Source organism: Rhinichthys klamathensis, unplaced genomic scaffold, assembly GCF_029890125.1.
Source record: "Rhinichthys klamathensis goyatoka isolate OS25496 unplaced genomic scaffold, OSU_Roscu_1.1 h1tg000019l_1, whole genome shotgun sequence".
Taxonomy (NCBI): domain Eukaryota; kingdom Metazoa; phylum Chordata; class Actinopteri; order Cypriniformes; family Leuciscidae; genus Rhinichthys; species Rhinichthys klamathensis.
In genome coordinates, this window is record NW_026606570.1 from 5,352,178 (window position 1) to 5,370,795 (window position 18,618).

At 38.4% G+C, this 18,618-nt stretch overlaps 1 protein-coding gene across 1 annotated transcript in view; it reads right to left on the reverse strand.

Moving 5' to 3' along the window:
• The window catches only part of LOC130072565 (hemicentin-1), a 48,620-nt gene that overhangs the window by 18,848 nt on the left and 11,154 nt on the right, over positions 1-18,618 (reverse strand). The window contains exons 3-10 of the mRNA XM_056237726.1: positions 3,692-3,955; positions 3,409-3,560; positions 2,743-2,896; positions 2,470-2,659; positions 1,765-1,859; positions 1,484-1,670; positions 1,171-1,268; positions 11-164 (exon numbers count right to left, since the gene is read on the reverse strand). Coding sequence (XP_056093701.1) covers positions 11-164; positions 1,171-1,268; positions 1,484-1,670; positions 1,765-1,859; positions 2,470-2,659; positions 2,743-2,896; positions 3,409-3,560; positions 3,692-3,955 — 1,294 coding nt within the window. The remainder of the gene's footprint in view (positions 1-10; positions 165-1,170; positions 1,269-1,483; positions 1,671-1,764; positions 1,860-2,469; positions 2,660-2,742; positions 2,897-3,408; positions 3,561-3,691; positions 3,956-18,618) is intronic.

An 18,618-nucleotide genomic window follows, 5' to 3' on the forward strand; every position in this document is an offset into this window, starting at 1 on the left:
CAAAACTTACCCCATGATAATTTTGCCTCCAGTTTGGACAGACTGGCCTAGCTTTGACCACTTGATTGAAGGAGCAGGGTGTCCTAACACTTGGCAGTGAATCGTCACTTCAGCTCCTACAGGAGACGTTATCACCGTTGGCCAGATAGTCACGGATGGAGGTTCTGAAATAAGGCCAGATTGAGCACAGAAAAGAATATAATAATGAAATGAGCTTAGCAAACATAAAATGGAGATTTCAAAATTCACAAATTACTAGCCAATGTTTTATGGGTTCGTGAAACACCCCTTTGGTTCATGATAGAACTACAGGTGTTTCAGGACATTGTGATAGAAATGTCCTGAAACACCTGGTTTCCTTGATTTATTTTATTGTTGAATTTCGTTTTATTATCTTATTTCTATAATGTGTATGTATGTTGTTTTTTTTCTTTTCTGTGAATGCACACATGTATTTCTCTTCTGTAAAGCACTTTGTAAACACTGTTTTTAAAAGTTTCTATATAAAGAAAGCTTTACTTACTAAATGCCAAATTAAATGCATATTTAAAATGTATTAAATGAAAAAATCATATACTTAAAAATTCCTAAAAACGTAATATATATATATATATATATATTATTTTATATATTATTATTATTAGTAGTAGTAGTAGTATTACAACAAATCAATTTAAATGAATTTTAAAACATTTTATTTTATATACAAAAATAGTAAAAAAAAAAAAAAAAGTATCATATAAATAGCATATTGATTTGGCAGGTGGAACAATGCTACATATATCACAAGAGGTTCTTCTTTAAGACACACATGGAATCTGTGCAGATTTATACATAATTTAAATGTCCATTATTTATAAAATGCACACTTAGCCTTTGCAGGTTTCTTTATTGAATATTCTAATTTTGCTATTCGTTCAGGTATCAAGAGGAGTTTAGTACTCAGCTCCATTTACCAAATTTAAAAATTATTTAGTATTAAAAAGTACTAAAAGTCATTCTGCAGATTCTGTCTGGGCCTGTTGGGTTTCAGTAGACATAAAAGCACTTCCTGGTTTATATGTGCAGTGAAATGTTTATGATTTCATAGTTCAGACTAAACCTTTTTCGGATAACACCTCTTCAGTTACTTTCACCTAATTACTTCCACAAAGTCAAATAACTCCTTACCATGAACATCCAGGAAGATTTTTTTCGAGGTGAGAGCCTTTTTGAGAAGGGAATTAGATGCTCTGCAGAAATACAATCCACTGTCTGTCTCGTGTACACTGAAACACATATACTCACAGTTAAATAGATAATGAAGATATATACTGTATTTTACATTTTTAATGTTTTAACTTATTACAAGATTCAATTTACAGATAGGACACACACATCACAATTCAGCAAAAACAGAGTCAATAAATCAAGGGTGTCCAATCCTGCTCCTGGAGGGCCACTGAACTGAATGAACTGCAGCAAACAAATCTACACAACACACCTGTGGAAGAGCAGGTCTCCATTAGGATCAGCAGTATAATGCAGTCCTGGGTGGAGGAGTCTGTTGTTCTTAAACCAGGACACTTGTGCTTGAGGTCTGCTGTGAGGAGGCCTACAGGATAGAGTCGCAGATTCACCCTTCCTCACTGTTAGGTTGGCAGGTTCAAGCATAAAGGTCGAATCCATAACTGCGTGAGAAAGAATGAAAAGGTATGCTAAATAGAGGACAGGTGTGAGCAAATACCACCTGGAACGAAAGTAGACTCTTACGAAAGGAAGTACCTGCAGGTAAGAGGTAGGCTGGTTGGGATTTCACTTTCTCCTTCTCATTGTGAGCTTCACAGAAATATAGCCCCTCATCTTCTGACAAAACTCTCCTAGGAAGAAGGGTTTCACACCTTTAATGCCTTCTGTTACAAGTATTTAAATTCACCATGAAATCAAAATTGACCATTCTTATTTTTTATGGAATATTGCAGTATGTTTTATAGGCAAAATGATTTATCCATGCACATCATTATTGGTTTTAATTTATGTCGCCTCATAATCTTTAATCAAAATAACTTCCACTTCCTCTTGCAGCAACATCTCTTCTCGGATGGCGTGTTTATTGGCGTGAGGGCGGGACAACCTGTCACTCACATGAGATCAATGATCTCGATTGACGATCAATGATCAAACGGTCCAATCAATTCTCCATGGACAAAATCAAGTTCTGTTCTACATTTTTTCTTGTTTGAGAAGCCATTTTACTCAGATATATATGTCACAATAGGGAAGAAAAGACTAACTTCCATTTCTTGCCAATTTTAGCAACAAAGGGTATTTTATAAATATTCAGGCATATATTAATGATTTATTGATTAATGATCATATATTTCATTAAACTGTGTTTTATTAAAACTCTTTATTCTTGAAGAAATGTATATATTTTGTTGTTTTAATTTCACACTTATTGATTCATAATCTGCCTTAGAAAAATCTCACTTGAAAATCAGCAGTTGTCCGTCCTTCTGCAGATCCCATCTAGAAGAATTGGGTAATGGACGTCCATCCTTAAACCACTGCACTGTGGGAATGGGGAAGCCTTCAACAAAGCAGTGGAGTGCCGCTTCCTTTTCAACAGGTACAGTGACATTTTGTGGGCCCTCAATGACCTTTATGTCTACATTGAAACCTGTGCAATAATAAATAAAATAAAAAAACACTAAGAAATAAGAATGCCAGATTTGCAAAATATATCAAAATTGTATGTCTTACCATGCACTATCAGAGTTGCTGCTTGACTCTCTTTGCTTATGTTCAGAAGAGGATTGTGGGTGATACAGATATATATTCCTTGGTCTGTTTTGGTGATGTTAGCCATGTGCAAGGTGCCCGAAGTCTTCCTTTGACTCCCTCCTCCATACTGTCCCTAGTGGTAGTATTTAGCAAATAAATATTATTACACTTGTCATGGAGCCCTTTCCAGTTTCCCCTTTTGGCGACAAATCATCGGATCTGGCTGTATAAAAACCCATCTCTCTCCACGGATTTGACGTGGTTGCACTTTCTTTGTGGAGTTTGTGTGCTAAAGCATATAAATAAGTTCTGCACAATCTCTGAGAGATGGGCTTCAAAGTTATCAATTTGTGACTACTCAGCTGGCATGTGTGATTGTAAATAGAATAAAAGTCACGTCCAAACCACACCCACGAACAGTTTTAATCAAACAGCAACGCTCTTTGACTTTCCAAATTCTCATTGGTCAAGACGAGATCTTAACAGGAAATATATCACCAAACAATATATCATTTCGTAAAGGCTTATTAGTAAAACTAAAACCATCTTTAGTTTTAATTGATTGTAAGTTATTTTATTATAGCCATATTTGATTGTATAACAGTCTGTGTACTTACTATAAAAGTGTTTTAGTTCTGTAGCTACCTGAATCTGGTTTCCTTTTTTGAGAACTCTGCCATTTTTCAACCATGAAATCTGAGCAGGAGGAGAACTATCACCAGAGACACACTGAAGGAAAACATCATGTCCCTCTTCAGTTCTCATGGACTGAGGGTGAAAGAACACATCTTCCAGGCCTACAAACAAACAAACACAAATTACAATCTACCATTTTCATGCGTGTGATTCCTGTGTGTAACCATTAACATAATCTCTCTTATATAATTTCAATAATTCATATTATTTTATACTAATGCAAGATACATACATGCTTTGCTGATCATGACAGTGGTCTGAATCTGTTTGTTCCCTCTCTTTGCACTGCACGAATAGTTTCCAAAGTCTTCCTCTTTTAAGTGTGGAAAGAAAAGTGAGCCATTGGCCATTTGATGAATCCTGCTGTCCAGACCACCAGTGTCTCTCTCCCATTTCACTGGTGGAGGACCCTTTGGGCCAGAGTCAAACACTGTGCAGTGCAGCATCAGAGAGCTATTTAAAATCCCAACGCCATCTTCTGGTAAGATTGAAAATACTAAGCAAAAGATAAAAGTATGCAAGGAAATAAATTAATATAAAAAGATGATGTAAATATAAAGAGAGTATAATATAAATATTTTTTAGAGATCTAAAGTAAACATAATATGTTCTAAAAGCACTGTTAAGTGTGAAATGTGTGTTGTTACCTTGAAAAGCCATTTCTACCTCCTCTGAAAAATAAGTGCTGCTGTTGTACCCTGATATAGTTGATTCAATCATAATAAATAATATGTTTGATTTGGGTAAAAACAATTAATTTAGATGCTAAATATTTTCTACCAAAAAAAAAAAAAAAAAAAAAAAAACTGTATATATATATATATATATATATATATATATATATATATATATATATATATATATATATGTTGTAATATAAATTATCCAACCCCCATTGCAAATCACAAAACGTTTTACCTTACCACTAAGAGCACTCCTAAATGGCAGTAAAAGTATTTAGTTAAGAGTTTTCTCTTAAAACCTACCGGTATTCACAAAGCTGACCAACTTTTACTAAGGAATAGAGAGAAGTTTTAAAGGAGTAGTTCACTTTAAAATGAAAATGACCCCATGATTTACTCCCCCTCAAGCCATCCTAGGTGTATATGACTTTCTTCTTTCAGACGAATAAAATTATATTAATAAACACCCTGACGCTTCTGAGCTTTATAATGGCAGTGCATTGCAACCACCAGTTTAAAGATCAAAAAAGTGCATCCATCCATCATAAAATAACTCCACATGGCTCTGGGACATTAAAAATCCCATGGCACTTCTCGTAAAGAGTAGGGGTGTAACCCTCGTGTCCTGGCCAAATTCCATACATTGGCCCTTGCCAATCATGGCCTCATAAAAATCCCCATTAACTGAATTGGCTCGATCACACTCTCTCTCCTCTCCAACTATAGCTGGTGTGTGGTGAGTGCACTGGCGCCGTTGTACTTTGGCTGACGTCGCGTCATCCAAGGGCTTCATTAGTTGCACTGGCTTTGCTTGAGCTAGAACACGTGAAATATCTGAATTGTCTAGGTTTGTTGAGTGTCACGTTTGACTGCATGTTAGAAATAGTATCATCCTTCACAAACAAGGAACAGGGTACATAAAGATAGCGAATCCACTAAATGTTCCTAGAGACACCGTTGAAAGCATAGTTCACAAGTTCAAAGTTAAAGGAACAGTGGTTACTCTACCTGGACAGGGCAGAAAAAGGAAGCTATCAACGGCTACATCCAGATTTCTGAGAAGGCAGATTCAGAAAAAAACGAGGGACTGCAAAAGACCTGCAGCAAGACTTGGTGGCAACAGGCTCTGAGGTTTCAGCTTGCACAGTAAGGCGCATACTAAACGCATGCCAGAACTCCAAGACGTACACCACTACTGACCAAAAAGCACAAGAAAAGTCGGCTCCAATATGCTCAAAATCATATAAATAAGTCACAGAAGCTTTGGGATTCTGTTCTGTGTAGCGATGAAACAAAACTGGAACTTTTCGGCCCAATGGATCAGCGTGTGATTCAGCATGGTGGTGCTCGGTGATGCTCTAGGGCTGCTTTGCATCCTCTGGCACTGGAAACCTGCAGCGTGTGGAAGGCAAGATGGATTCATTGAAGTATCAGAAAATCCTAAGAGAAATCCTAGGTCATGCCGTCAGTGAGGAAGCTGAAGCTTGGACCTTCCTGTAAGAGCCAATTTAATATTTCAATAATTTGTATATTAGTATTGTTTGTTTGGAGTGTTAATTTTGCAAGCACTAACTGAAGGTATCATATTTGTTATCTTTCTTTGAATTTTGATATTTCCAGTATTTTCTGATGTATAATTTCTGTTCTGTTTCTTTAATGGTTACGCCCACTGGTGGGCGGAAGATTGAACTTGAAGTAGTTTGTGCACAGAAGAAAAAGGAGAAACAGTTCTTACCGTTGGGTCGGTCATTTATGGATAAAACTCGTGTTTAAACGTTTAGGGTAACACAAGTTAAAGGTTTAACAAGTGAAATCATAGGCTGGAGCCAACAGGATTTTGTATATTTTTGTAATTTTATGTTTGATTAAACTCGCACTTGTTTATGGATTTTTGACTGACTTTTGTGACGAGTAAGAACATTTTTTTCCTGCTAACACCAGTGAAGTGAACCTAGGACTTTGGATTTACATTTAAGTAAGAAAACTTCTCTTTTTCGTCTGAAAGGAGCAATATTTTTTATTTAACGAGAAGATTATCGAGTGATTCACGCATCACCAGAAACCATAACGTCACTTGGATTCTAACGGACCATCGCGGGATTAGTGTCAGAGATTCACTGTTGGCATTTGTGATTACAGGCACTAACGTATTTAACTGATGGGACTTTAGTGAACTTTCACAACCTTTTCGGACGTTTTGAGGATATTATTGGACTTTGGATTATTGAACTTTGCTGCGTCATGGAACAGCCATGTTTGCGTCTCCACTCAGTATCGCAAGAGGGCGATCTCATCTGCTTTTGTGATGAACGCAATGCGCGCTTTGAACACGAACATTGATTACTATGGAAACAGAGGATTTGAACGCAACCTCTAAAAGAGTGCCGAAGATGACTGTTAAAGCACAAGAGGAGCGGCTGAATCAGTTGGTGGGAACTAGAAGAGCCAAGTTGGGACATTTAACAAGGCAAATGAGAGAAATTGAAACTTTGCTTGAGGACTCTGGTAATGTTGAAACTGTGTATGAATGCATAAATGGTGAGTTTGCACAGTCCTTTGTTGCATTCCAAGACATTAATAATGCAATCAGAGAACTTATGTCAGATGATGAGGCATCAGTTACACTGGTTCGAACCGAAGTCTCAAGCAGTTAAGCACTTTGTAGACAAAGTTAAAGACTGGATTGATAGAGTAAAACTCCAATCCAGAGAGGCAGAGCAAGTTGATGCAGAGGTTGAATGTACTGACAGTGCTTCAATGGTTCTTCTTCACAACTGCCTCTCTTTCCGAAAAAATCTGGTAGTCAGGTGGCCTCAGGTGTTTTATCTACAGCTTCTTCTAGACTGAAAATTTAAACTGAAAGGGCAGAGCTGTTGGCACGAGCTAATGCGTTGAAGCAGAAACAAGACCTTAAGAGAGAGGAAACTGAGCTAAAGGCGAAGAAGGAAAATTTAGAGCTCCAAACTGCTATTGCTGCGGCTGAAGCCAAACTTCAGGTTTTGTCCATGTATGAACCAGCTCGTAGTGTTTCTGATGCATCTGGTAGTGCAGCAAGGGCCGCCACAACTGCAGAAACCCTTAAAACTACATCCAATAAAGTAGTACGGCCCAAAACATTTTTTCATGAACTAGCACCTGACACTGATGCAGTTCCAAGAGTCAGCTTGACCACCAAGGTCAGATGTGAGAATTCCTTCACAGGTTGATTCAGGAAGCTTGTTCAACATCATGCAACGTCAAAATGACATCCCTGAGATTTTCATAAAACAGTGGTCTTTATCTACTCTTCCGCCTACGGACATTCCAGTTTTTAGTGGAGACCCGCTTGATTTCACATTCTTTATTTGAGCCTTTGAACATGGAGTAGAGAATAAGACAACAAATAACAAAGACAGATTGTACTTCCTAGAGCAGTTCACTAAGGGGCAACCAAAGGTTCTGGTACGCAGTTGTCAACACATGCTTTCTGAAAGGGGCTACAAAGAAGCTAAGAGACTACTCTACCAACATTTTGGCAATGAGTATACAATCGCCACCGCCTATACAGAAAAGGCACTGAACTGGCCAGCTGTAAAGTCTGAGGATAACAAAGCCTTAAAGGAGTTTGCTCTTTTCCTTACTGGTTGTCGCAACACTATTGACAGTGTGGAATATGTTGAAGAGATGGACAGTCCAAGCAACATGCGTGCGATTGTATCAAAGCTTCCTTTCAAATTGAGAGAAAAGTGGAGAGCAGTTGCCTGTGAGCTTCAAGAAAGGACTGGCTTGAGAGCAAGATTCTCTGACTTGGTTAGTTTTGTAGACAAGCAGGCAAAGATTGTTTCGCATCCACTGTTTGGCAACATTCAGGATAACAACATGGCAAAAGACAATATTAAATTCAAAGCAAACAGATCAAGTAACTTACAAGTGAGAGAAAGGAAAACCACATTTGCAACATGTGTGACACCTTTTCCAGAACCTAAAAAAACAGAACAAAGGAACAATATGTAGCAAAACCAAGGCATGGAACCCTCTGCTTATGCTGTAATAAAGACCATGGATTGGACGTTTGCAGCATCCTGAAGCATAAGCCACACAAAGAAAACTTGACTTTCTAAAATCTAAAGGCTTGTGCTATGGTTGCTTATTACCAGGTCACATGAGTAAAGGTTGTGTGCAAAGACTTGCTTGTCAAAAATGCTCATTAAAGCATCCAACCATCCTTCATCTCCCAGAAAAGAACCCAGTGCTTCCAGAATCTCAAGATAGAGACAGCCCCTCAACTGTCACCGAGTCAGGTACCGTAACAAGCGAAACTTGTGGCTGTACGGGGGCTGGTCATTTGGTGTGCTCTTTAGCCATAGTACCAGTTAGAGTTAAGTCCAAAAAAAGCAATCAGGAAGTTTTGACTTATGCCTTTTTGGACCCTGGAAGTTCTGCGACATTTTGCACAGAACAGCTAATGAAGGAATTAAAACTAACTGGCAGGAAAACAAACATTCTGCTGCGTACTATGGGACAGGAAAGGTCTGTTAGCACACATGTTTTTAACGAACTGGAAGTAAGCGGACTGAATGAGAATAATTTTGTGGATCTCCCTCAGGTGTTCTCACAAAAAGAGATTCCAGTCAAAGGAGAAAACATTCTGCAACAAAAGGATGTTAAGAAATGGAAATATCTTGAAGAGGTGCATCTTCCTCAGATCGATGCAGGTATTGGCTTACTAACAAATGTACCCAAGATTCTTGAGCCATGGAAAATCATCAACAGCAGAGGAGATGGGCCTTATGCTGTCAAGACCATCCTGGGCTGGATTGTAAATGGACCTTTGGAGAGAGAGAACATCCAGACTAACAGAAACACAGGATGGCCACAGATGATGGCAAACAGGATTTTAGTGGTAAGCCTGGAGAACCTAATCAAACAGCAAATGAGTTATGGTTTTCCTGAATGTGAACAAGCTGAAAATTTGGAAATGTCCATGGAGGATAAACAGTTTATGGAGTCTGTATCTCAGTCCATAGAGCTTGTTGATGGACATTACTGCATTGACCTTCCTTTGAAAAAAAAAGCATGTAATGTTTCCCAACAATTATGTTGTTGCTTCTCTGCGCTCTCAATTTCTGAAAAGAAAATTCAAAGGAAATTCAGCTTTCTACATGGACTATTGTAGTTTCATGGAGGACATGTTACTCAAAGGTCATGCTGAGAAAATCCCTGCAAGTGAAATTGAAGGAAACCCTGGCAGAATCTGGTACATCCCACACCACGGGGTGTATCACCCACAAAACACAAACTTCGAGTGGTGTTTGACTGCGCAGCTACCTACCAAGGAAAATCACTCAACTCTCAACTGTTGCAAGGACCCAACTTGAATAATTCTCTCATTGGTGTTCTGACGAGATTCAGACATAAGCCGATTGCCCATGCAGCAGATGTAGAAGGGATGTTTCATCAGGTCAGGGTTCCTGCTAAAGATAAAGACCTGTTAAGATTCCTTTGGTGGCCTGAAGGGGACACTGCACAGGAAGTGGAGGACTACAGAATGACTGTTCACTTATTTGGCTACATCCTCCCCAAGTTGTGCAATCTACACTCTGCAAAGTTGTGCAAAGGACAACAGTGCACAGCACAGTTCAGAGGTAATGCAGACAGTTCTTAGGAATTTGTATGTGGATGACTGTTTGACATCTGTGGCTACTGAACAGCAGGGTACTGCTCTAATGCATGAATTAAAGGAGATGTGTGCATCAGGAGGGTTTAATTTGACCAAGTGGATGTCCAACAGTCGCACTGTAATTGCATCCATAAGTGAGGAGAGCAAAGCTAAGCCGGTGAAGGACTTGGATCTGGAGAAAGACAAGTTACCATTGGAAAGAGCGCTAGGGGTTCAGTGGTGTGTAGAAACAGACACTTTGCAGTTCAAAGTAACCCTACAAGAAAAGCCTCTTAGAAGGAGAGGTATCTTGTCCATGGTCAGCTCCATTTATGATCCCCTTGGAATACTTTCTCCAGTCATTCTTCCTGCAAAACAAATACTGCAGGAGCTTTGTAGAACAAAACATGAATGGGATGACAGTATTCCAGAAACTCTCAGGCATCAGTGGAATCTGTGGATGGCTACTCTTCAGAACTTAAAAAACGTTCAGGTTGAAAGATGCATAAAGCCACTAAACTTTGGTGAAGTCACCTCAGCGCAGCTGCATCATTTTGGAGATGCCAGTGAGCTGGGTTTTGGCACAGTCTCATACTTGCTCATGGAAAACCACAGAGGTAACCAACATTGTGCATTTGTTATGGGTAAAGCAAGGGTTGCTCCGGTAAAATCAGTTACCGTCCCACGTCTTGAGCTAACTGCAGCTACAATGGCTGCTAGAATGGACAATATGCTGAAATCTGAATTGGACTTGATTCTTCGGGAGTCTGTATTTTGGACATACAGTCCTGAAATATCTCAACAATGAAAGCACAAGGTTCCGTACATTTGTGGCTAACAGGGTAACTGCAATCAGAGAGCTCTCAAAGGTGTCGCAATGGAGGTATGTGAATTCTTCTTCCAACCCAGCTGACATTGCCTAAAGAGGACTTACTGTAAATGCTTTCCTTAAAGCAAATTCATGGCTCATAGGTCCATCCTTTCTGACAAAGCCAGAATCAGAGTGGCCAAAAATGCTTAAGTTATCTGTCAATGATCTGGAAGTTAAGGAAGTCTGTGTCAATGCAGTGTGTGCAGATAATTCTGACTATACTTCTCAGTTCTTTTCACACTACTCAGATTGGTACCGTTTGAAAAGATCCATTGCATGGTTCCTCAAATTCAAAAGCATTCTGAAGGCACTGATGGAAAAAAGAAATGAGCTGTGCCACAGTCTAAAAGACAATCTAGCAGTGAATCCTGAACTTGATGAAGAAATGAAAACCTTCAAATCTTCACTGTCAGGGGTAACATTGACTGTAAAGGACATTGAAAAAGCTGAGAAAGAGATCATTCGCTACAGCCAAACAGTCATGTTTCCAGAGGAAATCAAAGCCCTCCAGCAAGGTAAAGCTGTAAAATGCAGTAGCGCTCTCTATAGGTTGTCACCAGTTTTGCAAGACAAAATCCTAAGGGTAGGTGGCAGACTAAGCAGATCATCTATGCCTGAGGAGTCCAAGCATCCTGCTATTTTAGCAAAGGACCATCCTGTTTCACATCTGGTCTTAAGATCAATTCATGTAGATGTAGGTCATAGCGGCCGTAATCACATGTTGTCAAAGTTACGAGAAAAATACTGGATTCCAAAAGCACAAACGGCCATAAGAAAAATCCTATCTCAATGCACAGTTTCTAAACGCCAGCGCGGCACTACAGGCAAACAATTCATGGCTGACCTTCCCCGTGACAGACTTTTGCCAGATGAACCCCCATTCACAAATGTAGGCATTGATTATTTTGGCCCATTTGACATCAAAAGAGGAAGGACATTGATTAAAAGATATGGGGTAATCTTTACTTGCCTGACGTTAAGAGCTGTTCACATTGAGATTGCTAGCTCTTTGGATACTGACAATGGGACAAATTTCATTGGGGCAGAAAGGGAGCTGCAAAAGGCCATACAAAGTTTGAATAATGACAGGATTCAAACCACGTTGCTTGCAAAGGGTGTACAGTGGATTTTCAATCCCCCAACTGCATCCTACCATGGAGGAGTTTTGGAACGTCAAATACGGACTGTCAGAAAAATTCTCAACTCCATTGTAAAACAGCAGTCTCTTGATGAAGAAAGTCTTCAAACGCTCTTATGTGAGGTGGAAGCAATAATCAATAGTCGTCCCATCACTAAGGTGTCCAATGACCCAAACGACTTGGAGGCCCTCACTCCAAATCATTTGCGGCTGTTGAAAGTAAAGCCGTCCGTGTCTCCTGGGGTTTTTGACAAAGCAGACCTGTATTCTAGACGTAGGTGGCGCCAAGTTCAGTATATGGCTGACCTATTTTGGAAACGCTGGGTCAAAGAGTACTTACCAGACCTGCAAGAAAGACAAAAATGGCAAAGCCTAATGAAAAATCTCAAGCCTGGGGACATTGTATTGGTTGCTGACGATTCTGGAACTCTTGGGTAATGGGACGTGTGCTACAAACATTTACAGACAACAAGGGTCTTGTGCGGCAGGCCCAAGTGAAAACCAACACAAATACTCTTTTACGCCCTGTTACTAAGTTTACTTTTAGAGGCAGATTTATAGTCTCTTATGCGTAATCCTAATTGAAGGATCTGTTATGGGTTTATCGCCTAAAGTCGGCTAACATCTTATTGAAAAGAATAATTCTGAGATTCAGTTGAGACTATATGGTATCTTTAATTTATGTTATTTGTTGGGCTCTTTGGTAAATAGGTTGATAATTGTTTTGTGGAACACAAAGACATTTAGGGGCTGGTGTGTAAGAGCCAATTTAATATTTCAATAATTTGTATATTAGTATTGTTTGTTTGGAGTGTTGATTTTGCAAGCACTAACTGAAGGTATCATATTTGTTATCTTTCTTTGAATTTTGATATTTCCAGTATTTTCTGATGTATAATTTCTGTTCTGTTTCTTTAATGGTTACGCAGTGGGCGTGGGCGGAAGATTGAACTTTAAGTAGTTTGTGCACAGAAGAAAAAGGAGAAACAGTTTTCTTACCGTTGGGTCAGTCATTTATGGATAAAACTCGTGTTTAAACGTTTAAGGTAACACAAGTTAAAGGTTTAACAAGTGAAATCATAGGCTACAGGAGCCAACAGAATTTTGTATATTTTTGTAATTTTATGTTTGATTAAACTCGCACTTGTTTACGGATTTTTGACTGACTTTTGTGACGAGTAAGAACATTTTTTTCCTGCTAACACCAGTGAAGTGAACCTAGGACTTTGCATTTACACTTCCAACAGGACAATGATCCCAAGCATACCTCATATTTCAACAAGGCTTGGTTGCAGAAGAAGTTCTGGAAGATTCTACAGTGGCCATCAGTCACCTGACTTGAACCCAATAGAAAATCTGGTGGGATTTGAAGAAGGCGGTTGCAGCACACAAACCTAAGAATATTACTGAACTGGAGCATTGCTCATGAGGAATGGGCTAAGATTCCTCAGAAACGCTGCCAGAAGCTGGTGTCTGGTTTTACATCTCGATTGCAGCACGTCATAACAGCAAAAGGGTGTTCTACCAAGTACTAAAGATGTTTGCCTTGAAGGTGTTGAATAATTATGAGACTGCAGAAGTCATTAAAAGTTGCATTTTCATTTAAATTTGGGGAAACCACTTGAAACATTTGTTATTTTGAAACATACAGCTATTTTAATTACTTCTGTTTGATTTGTTCATTGCAAACAGCTGAAATTCTGTAAATTTTGCAAATAAACCTAATTTGCAGTATGGGGGTTGAATAATTTCGATTACAACTGTATATATACTGAGGTTCCATTTGTACCAAAAACAAGTCGAGTGCTTTGTACTATACATTTTCCTTGTCTACAGTCATTGCCTACTTGTTCAGATAAATGTGTATATGTTGATATGTATGTTCTCTGTTTATGTTGTATTGTTCTGCTGTCTATACTGTCGTCTTTACTGTAATCTTGTTATCTTTATTGTTGTCTTGCTATGTCGTCCATACTGTTTAATCTGTTTGTTTTTTCTCAACACACAACAGAGATGTTTAATCATCAGAGATGCACACAAATGCATTTGGAAATAGTCAAGTCAAGTCACCTTTATTTATATAGCGCTTTTTACAATACAGATTGTATCAAAGCAGCTTCACAGTGATAATATGAAAATAATACAACAAAGTTTGTTTCTAGAAGAAAATTGCATCAACGTCCACCTTAAGTAAGGCAGATCAATAATATTGTTTGAATATTAAATTAAATAGGCAAGCTTTGTTTCCGAATGCCCAAAGTAAAGATACGTTATGTAAACCCAGCCAGTATAATCACAATGAAAGTATCCAAACTTCAATATTTAACATATACTGCCCAGCCAAATAGAAAACAAAATAGGCTTTAAATAGGCAAATGATTAAGAGTCTTGGATCGTTATTACAGTGATTATTACGTTTAATGTTTGGCAACAATTCTTCTAAACCTAACTGATGGAGAGGGTAGCTTTTCATTTCTTAAACAAGCATGTTGGAAGACACATCATGGCCATATGGCAATGTCAAGATTCATCAGGCTCAAATTGTGAAAGAATGGTTGGGAGGAAGCATGAAGAATCGTTTTCACACATGAATTGGCACCTCTTTGAGATGTGCTGAAGTAGGCTTTACAGAGTGCTTGACTCTTGCTTTGTCAATACAAGACCTTGACCAAAAATTGATGCACCTCTAGATTTAAATAAATGTTGTGATGCATCAAATGTTAGTGTGCGTATATTTTTGGTCAAGATCTTGTATTGACAATGCAAGAGTACTCTGTAAAGTCTAATATGATGTTTCTTCCTACATGGTTTAAGAAGTGAAAAGCTACACACTCTATCGATTAGGGTTAGAAGAACTGTTGCCAAACATATACAATGTTAGAAACATACCCAGACAGCATGGTAACATTGATACAATGTTGAGTTTTGAGTCAAACCATCATTTTGGTTGAGATTGAAATATCAATGTTTAAAGTGTGTTGGATCAGCATTGAAATTTTGATGAAAGTCAACAACATGGGTGAAGTCAGTGACATTGAACTTACAGTGATTTGTAGTTGATGAGCACAAGATCCTACAGGCATGTATCTGTGCAGAACACTAGGCCTACTGGGTGTTTCCCAATCAGTGGGGCGTGTCAGTTCATGATGGGCATTTTCAATTGTTTTACCTAATTTGCTCTAATCTACTGGGGGCTTGGTTTAGGGGTGGGCCCTCATGATTTTTGCAAGTCTTTTGAAAAATGGTTGAAATGTGTGTGATGCCCCTGCCAGAGTCTTTGTTAAAAATACAAAATTTCACAATGGCTACTCGGGCTGTGACAAATGTGTTCAAATGGGTGAGTGGCAAAATAAAATGACATACCCAGAAACTGATGCAAAGTTGAGGACTGATTCTGATTTTAATGATATGATTGATGAAGACCACCACTTGAACCAAAAACTTTCTCCTTTAGCTGGCTTGGTAAAAGTGGTTATGTTTCCATACGATTATATGCACTTATGCTGTCTAGGCGTCACTAGGAAACTTTTAAAACTTATCAGAGGTAAAGCACATGCATATCACTAGGTTGTCCACTCAGCTGTAGCTGAAATTTCGGAAAAGTTAAAGCTGCTGAGTCCCTACACGCCTGTTGAGTTTAGCCAGAAACCAAGAGGGTTATCAGAAATTGACCGCTGGAAAGCGACTGAGCTGCGCTCATTTATGTTGTACACAGGCCCTGTTGTGCTTCAGAATTGCATTCAAATGCAGATGTATGAGAACTTTGTTGTTTTCTGTTGCTATGCATTTGCTTTTATCCTCTGGAACCCCAGAGGCGATGATTGATTGTGCTCATGAATTGCTTGTCTCTTTTGTATGCCACTTTGGACAACTGCATGGTAGACATGAAATAGTCTACAATATACACCAACTGACTCTGGCTGAAGAGTCAGTTGGATAATGTGTCAGCATTTCCTTTTGAGAATTATTTAGGACAAAAAAAACATCTTTTGCGCAAGGCTCACTTACCCTGAAAAGGTTATCTGAAATGCCAAATCCAGAGTCACCAAAGCCTTATAAGTGCAACTTAAGTCAACTACATTTTGATGGTCCAGTGCTCCATAGCCTAAGTCTTGGCAAACAGTTCAGAAAAGCTGTCACTGAAAAGTAGCTACACTCTGTCTATAGTGCAAGGAGATAATTGTGTGCAAATAGTTGGCCACATTGCTATTTTAAGAAATATCATTAAGGTAGATGGGGTAGGGATTTTTGTCCCATTTCAAAAGTTACATCATCAAGAGTCATTCTTCTCCTACCCATTTGAGTCAACCAGCATATGTTGTTATAAAGTGTGCGAGTTGCATGACAATCTTGATATGGCCAGGCTTCAAGATATTAAGCAGAAATATTTCCTCTGTCCTGTGTCTTCATTGCCATGCCACTCATCCATATGACATAATGATTTTTTTTGTAGATTACAACATGCTTTTGCTGTTGTAAGAGAAGCTTGTACTTAACATAATTAGTTCCTGCTTTAAAAAAAAAAAAAAAAAATCTATATCTCCAAGGGAAAGTTTAAATGACCATGGCCACTTCTATGGCCACCATATCCACCCAAAGACACAGCCAAGGGACGGGCTGCAGTTAAGAAATATCAGCTGCCTACTCAGGAATGGTTGTCCTATGAACCTGTTAGACACCTTGTAAAAAGTGTATAAATTCAAATTAAGCATAAATTAATTATATGGTGGAATTAAATTGTGTACTTTACAGTTATTACACTCACAATTTAACTTGCAGCCACATATGAAGAAGCTGAGAAGAGTTTGAAAAGATATCTACAGAAACAGAAGTTTGAAAAAAGAAAATCCAGGTAACACCTGACATTTCTTTGCATTATTTTCAGAAGGGAAAAAAATAAATAAATGACATGCAAGGGGAAGGAATAATCACAAAAATAAAATAAAATTCCTAGATGTATCTGAAGTTTTCTTTTTCTATTAGACCCAATCCCGTTTACAACAGAACATCTGAAACAGAAGGTGAAGTTAAAAAAAGAAAGCTCCTAGACTTCTATTTCCAGGTATAACAGTGATGTTTATGTAACCAAGACTGAGTGGCAAAGACACAGTATATGCAATTGTTCCATTTACGTGGACGTCCCAAAATGTAATTTTGCAAATGGTATACATGTAAAATCTGTTTCACTGTAGTCTCCAATAAAATGCAGGCTCCTGTTCAATCAGCTTCCAGAGTCCAGACCTCTGTCCAGCCTTCTATCAAAATTCTGCCTACCCGTCCCTTGGAGTCCTCTGACCAGATGTGCAGCAGTTCTCCATACTTGACTGAGTCAAGCGACTCATCAGCCCTGCCTGCCATGTACCCCTGCCAGGAACCATCTTCCAAGGATCAAGAGGGTATAAATTCCATAAGTGCCTTGGCAGTTTTGCAAACAGACCAATAATTGCTTTGAGTGTAATTTCCAGCTTCCAAATTCCAGGCAGTTTACAACAATATACATGTGCGAGTCTGTTCACTAATATTTTTTCTTGTTGCAGATGCAAGGGATTCTGCAAGACCGTTAATGAAAGGCAAGTGCAGAGAAGTTTTCCTACTTTCCTTATATAGTATGCATGTTAAATATGTTTTGAACAGTAATGCTTTTATTCTGCTTTACAAAAGTTGATTGGAACTGTCACAGAACTTGTAAAAGAAGTCAAGGAACTCTGGAAGGAATGTCAGGAATTTTTCAAACAGTCCTTGTCTTTTTATTTATTTATTTATTTATTGCTTCACTTTTGCGTCTGTATGATTTTTTTTTTTCATGACATGGAATGAAGTGCTTTCAGTTGACTGAATTAAAAGAAAAAAGACTGCAAAAAATAAAGAATGTGATTGAACTAGTGGAAATGTGTTTTTATTTTTGTTATTATTAATATAGTAGATTGAACATTGATTCAATGGTATGAGCATGTTTTCTTGTCTTCAATAAACCCGTTTAATCCCACCGGTCACAATTGTGACCGCAGCTTTTTTCTTATTTCTGGAAGCTCTAAAAATGTTTTTATTGACTTTGGGCAAGAAATTCAACTTTTAAATGACAAAATAGATTGTCTTGATTAAAATCAATTAATGTCATGTGACTAGTGTGAAAGGTCACATGACCAGATCAGTTCACTTCCTGCTTGCACATCTAGAAGAAGATGTCTTCCTCAGACTACTACAAAAAGTAGTATATAAAACATCTTAATTTACATATAGAACTATCATATTTTGTACGTATATTCTTTAAAGGGTCTACTACTGATATATTTTGAGAATTATACTCCTGCATATATATTTTGCTCGTAAGACTTGTAAATTTGTTTACGGTCACAATTCCAGTAGTATAACACAGTGCTTCAATAGAAAACAGAGGTATTGGCTGGTATTGGAAGGTTTTGGCAATCCTACACTGAACATGCCACACCTGTGAGGGGGATGGATGATCTTGGCAAAAGAGAAGTGCTCACTAACACAGATATAGACAGATTTGTGAAGAATATTTGAGAGAAATAGGCCTTTTGTGTACATAGAAAAGGTCTTAGATCTTTGAGTTCAGCTCATGAAAAATGGGGGCAAAAACAAAAGTATTGCGTTTATAATTTTGTTCAGTGTAGTGATGAGTGTCCCAGAAATGGTCAATGTGTTGGACCTTCTTGACGTACGTGACCCCCTTCCCCCCCACCCCCACCCCAAATTGAAAGTGACTGTGATAGTGATGGCTCAGATAGGGAGTACCAGGGTGAAACAGCCCATTTGCCAAGTAGACTATTGAATGGCGATGCAGAGGTGAATTATCTGGAGGATT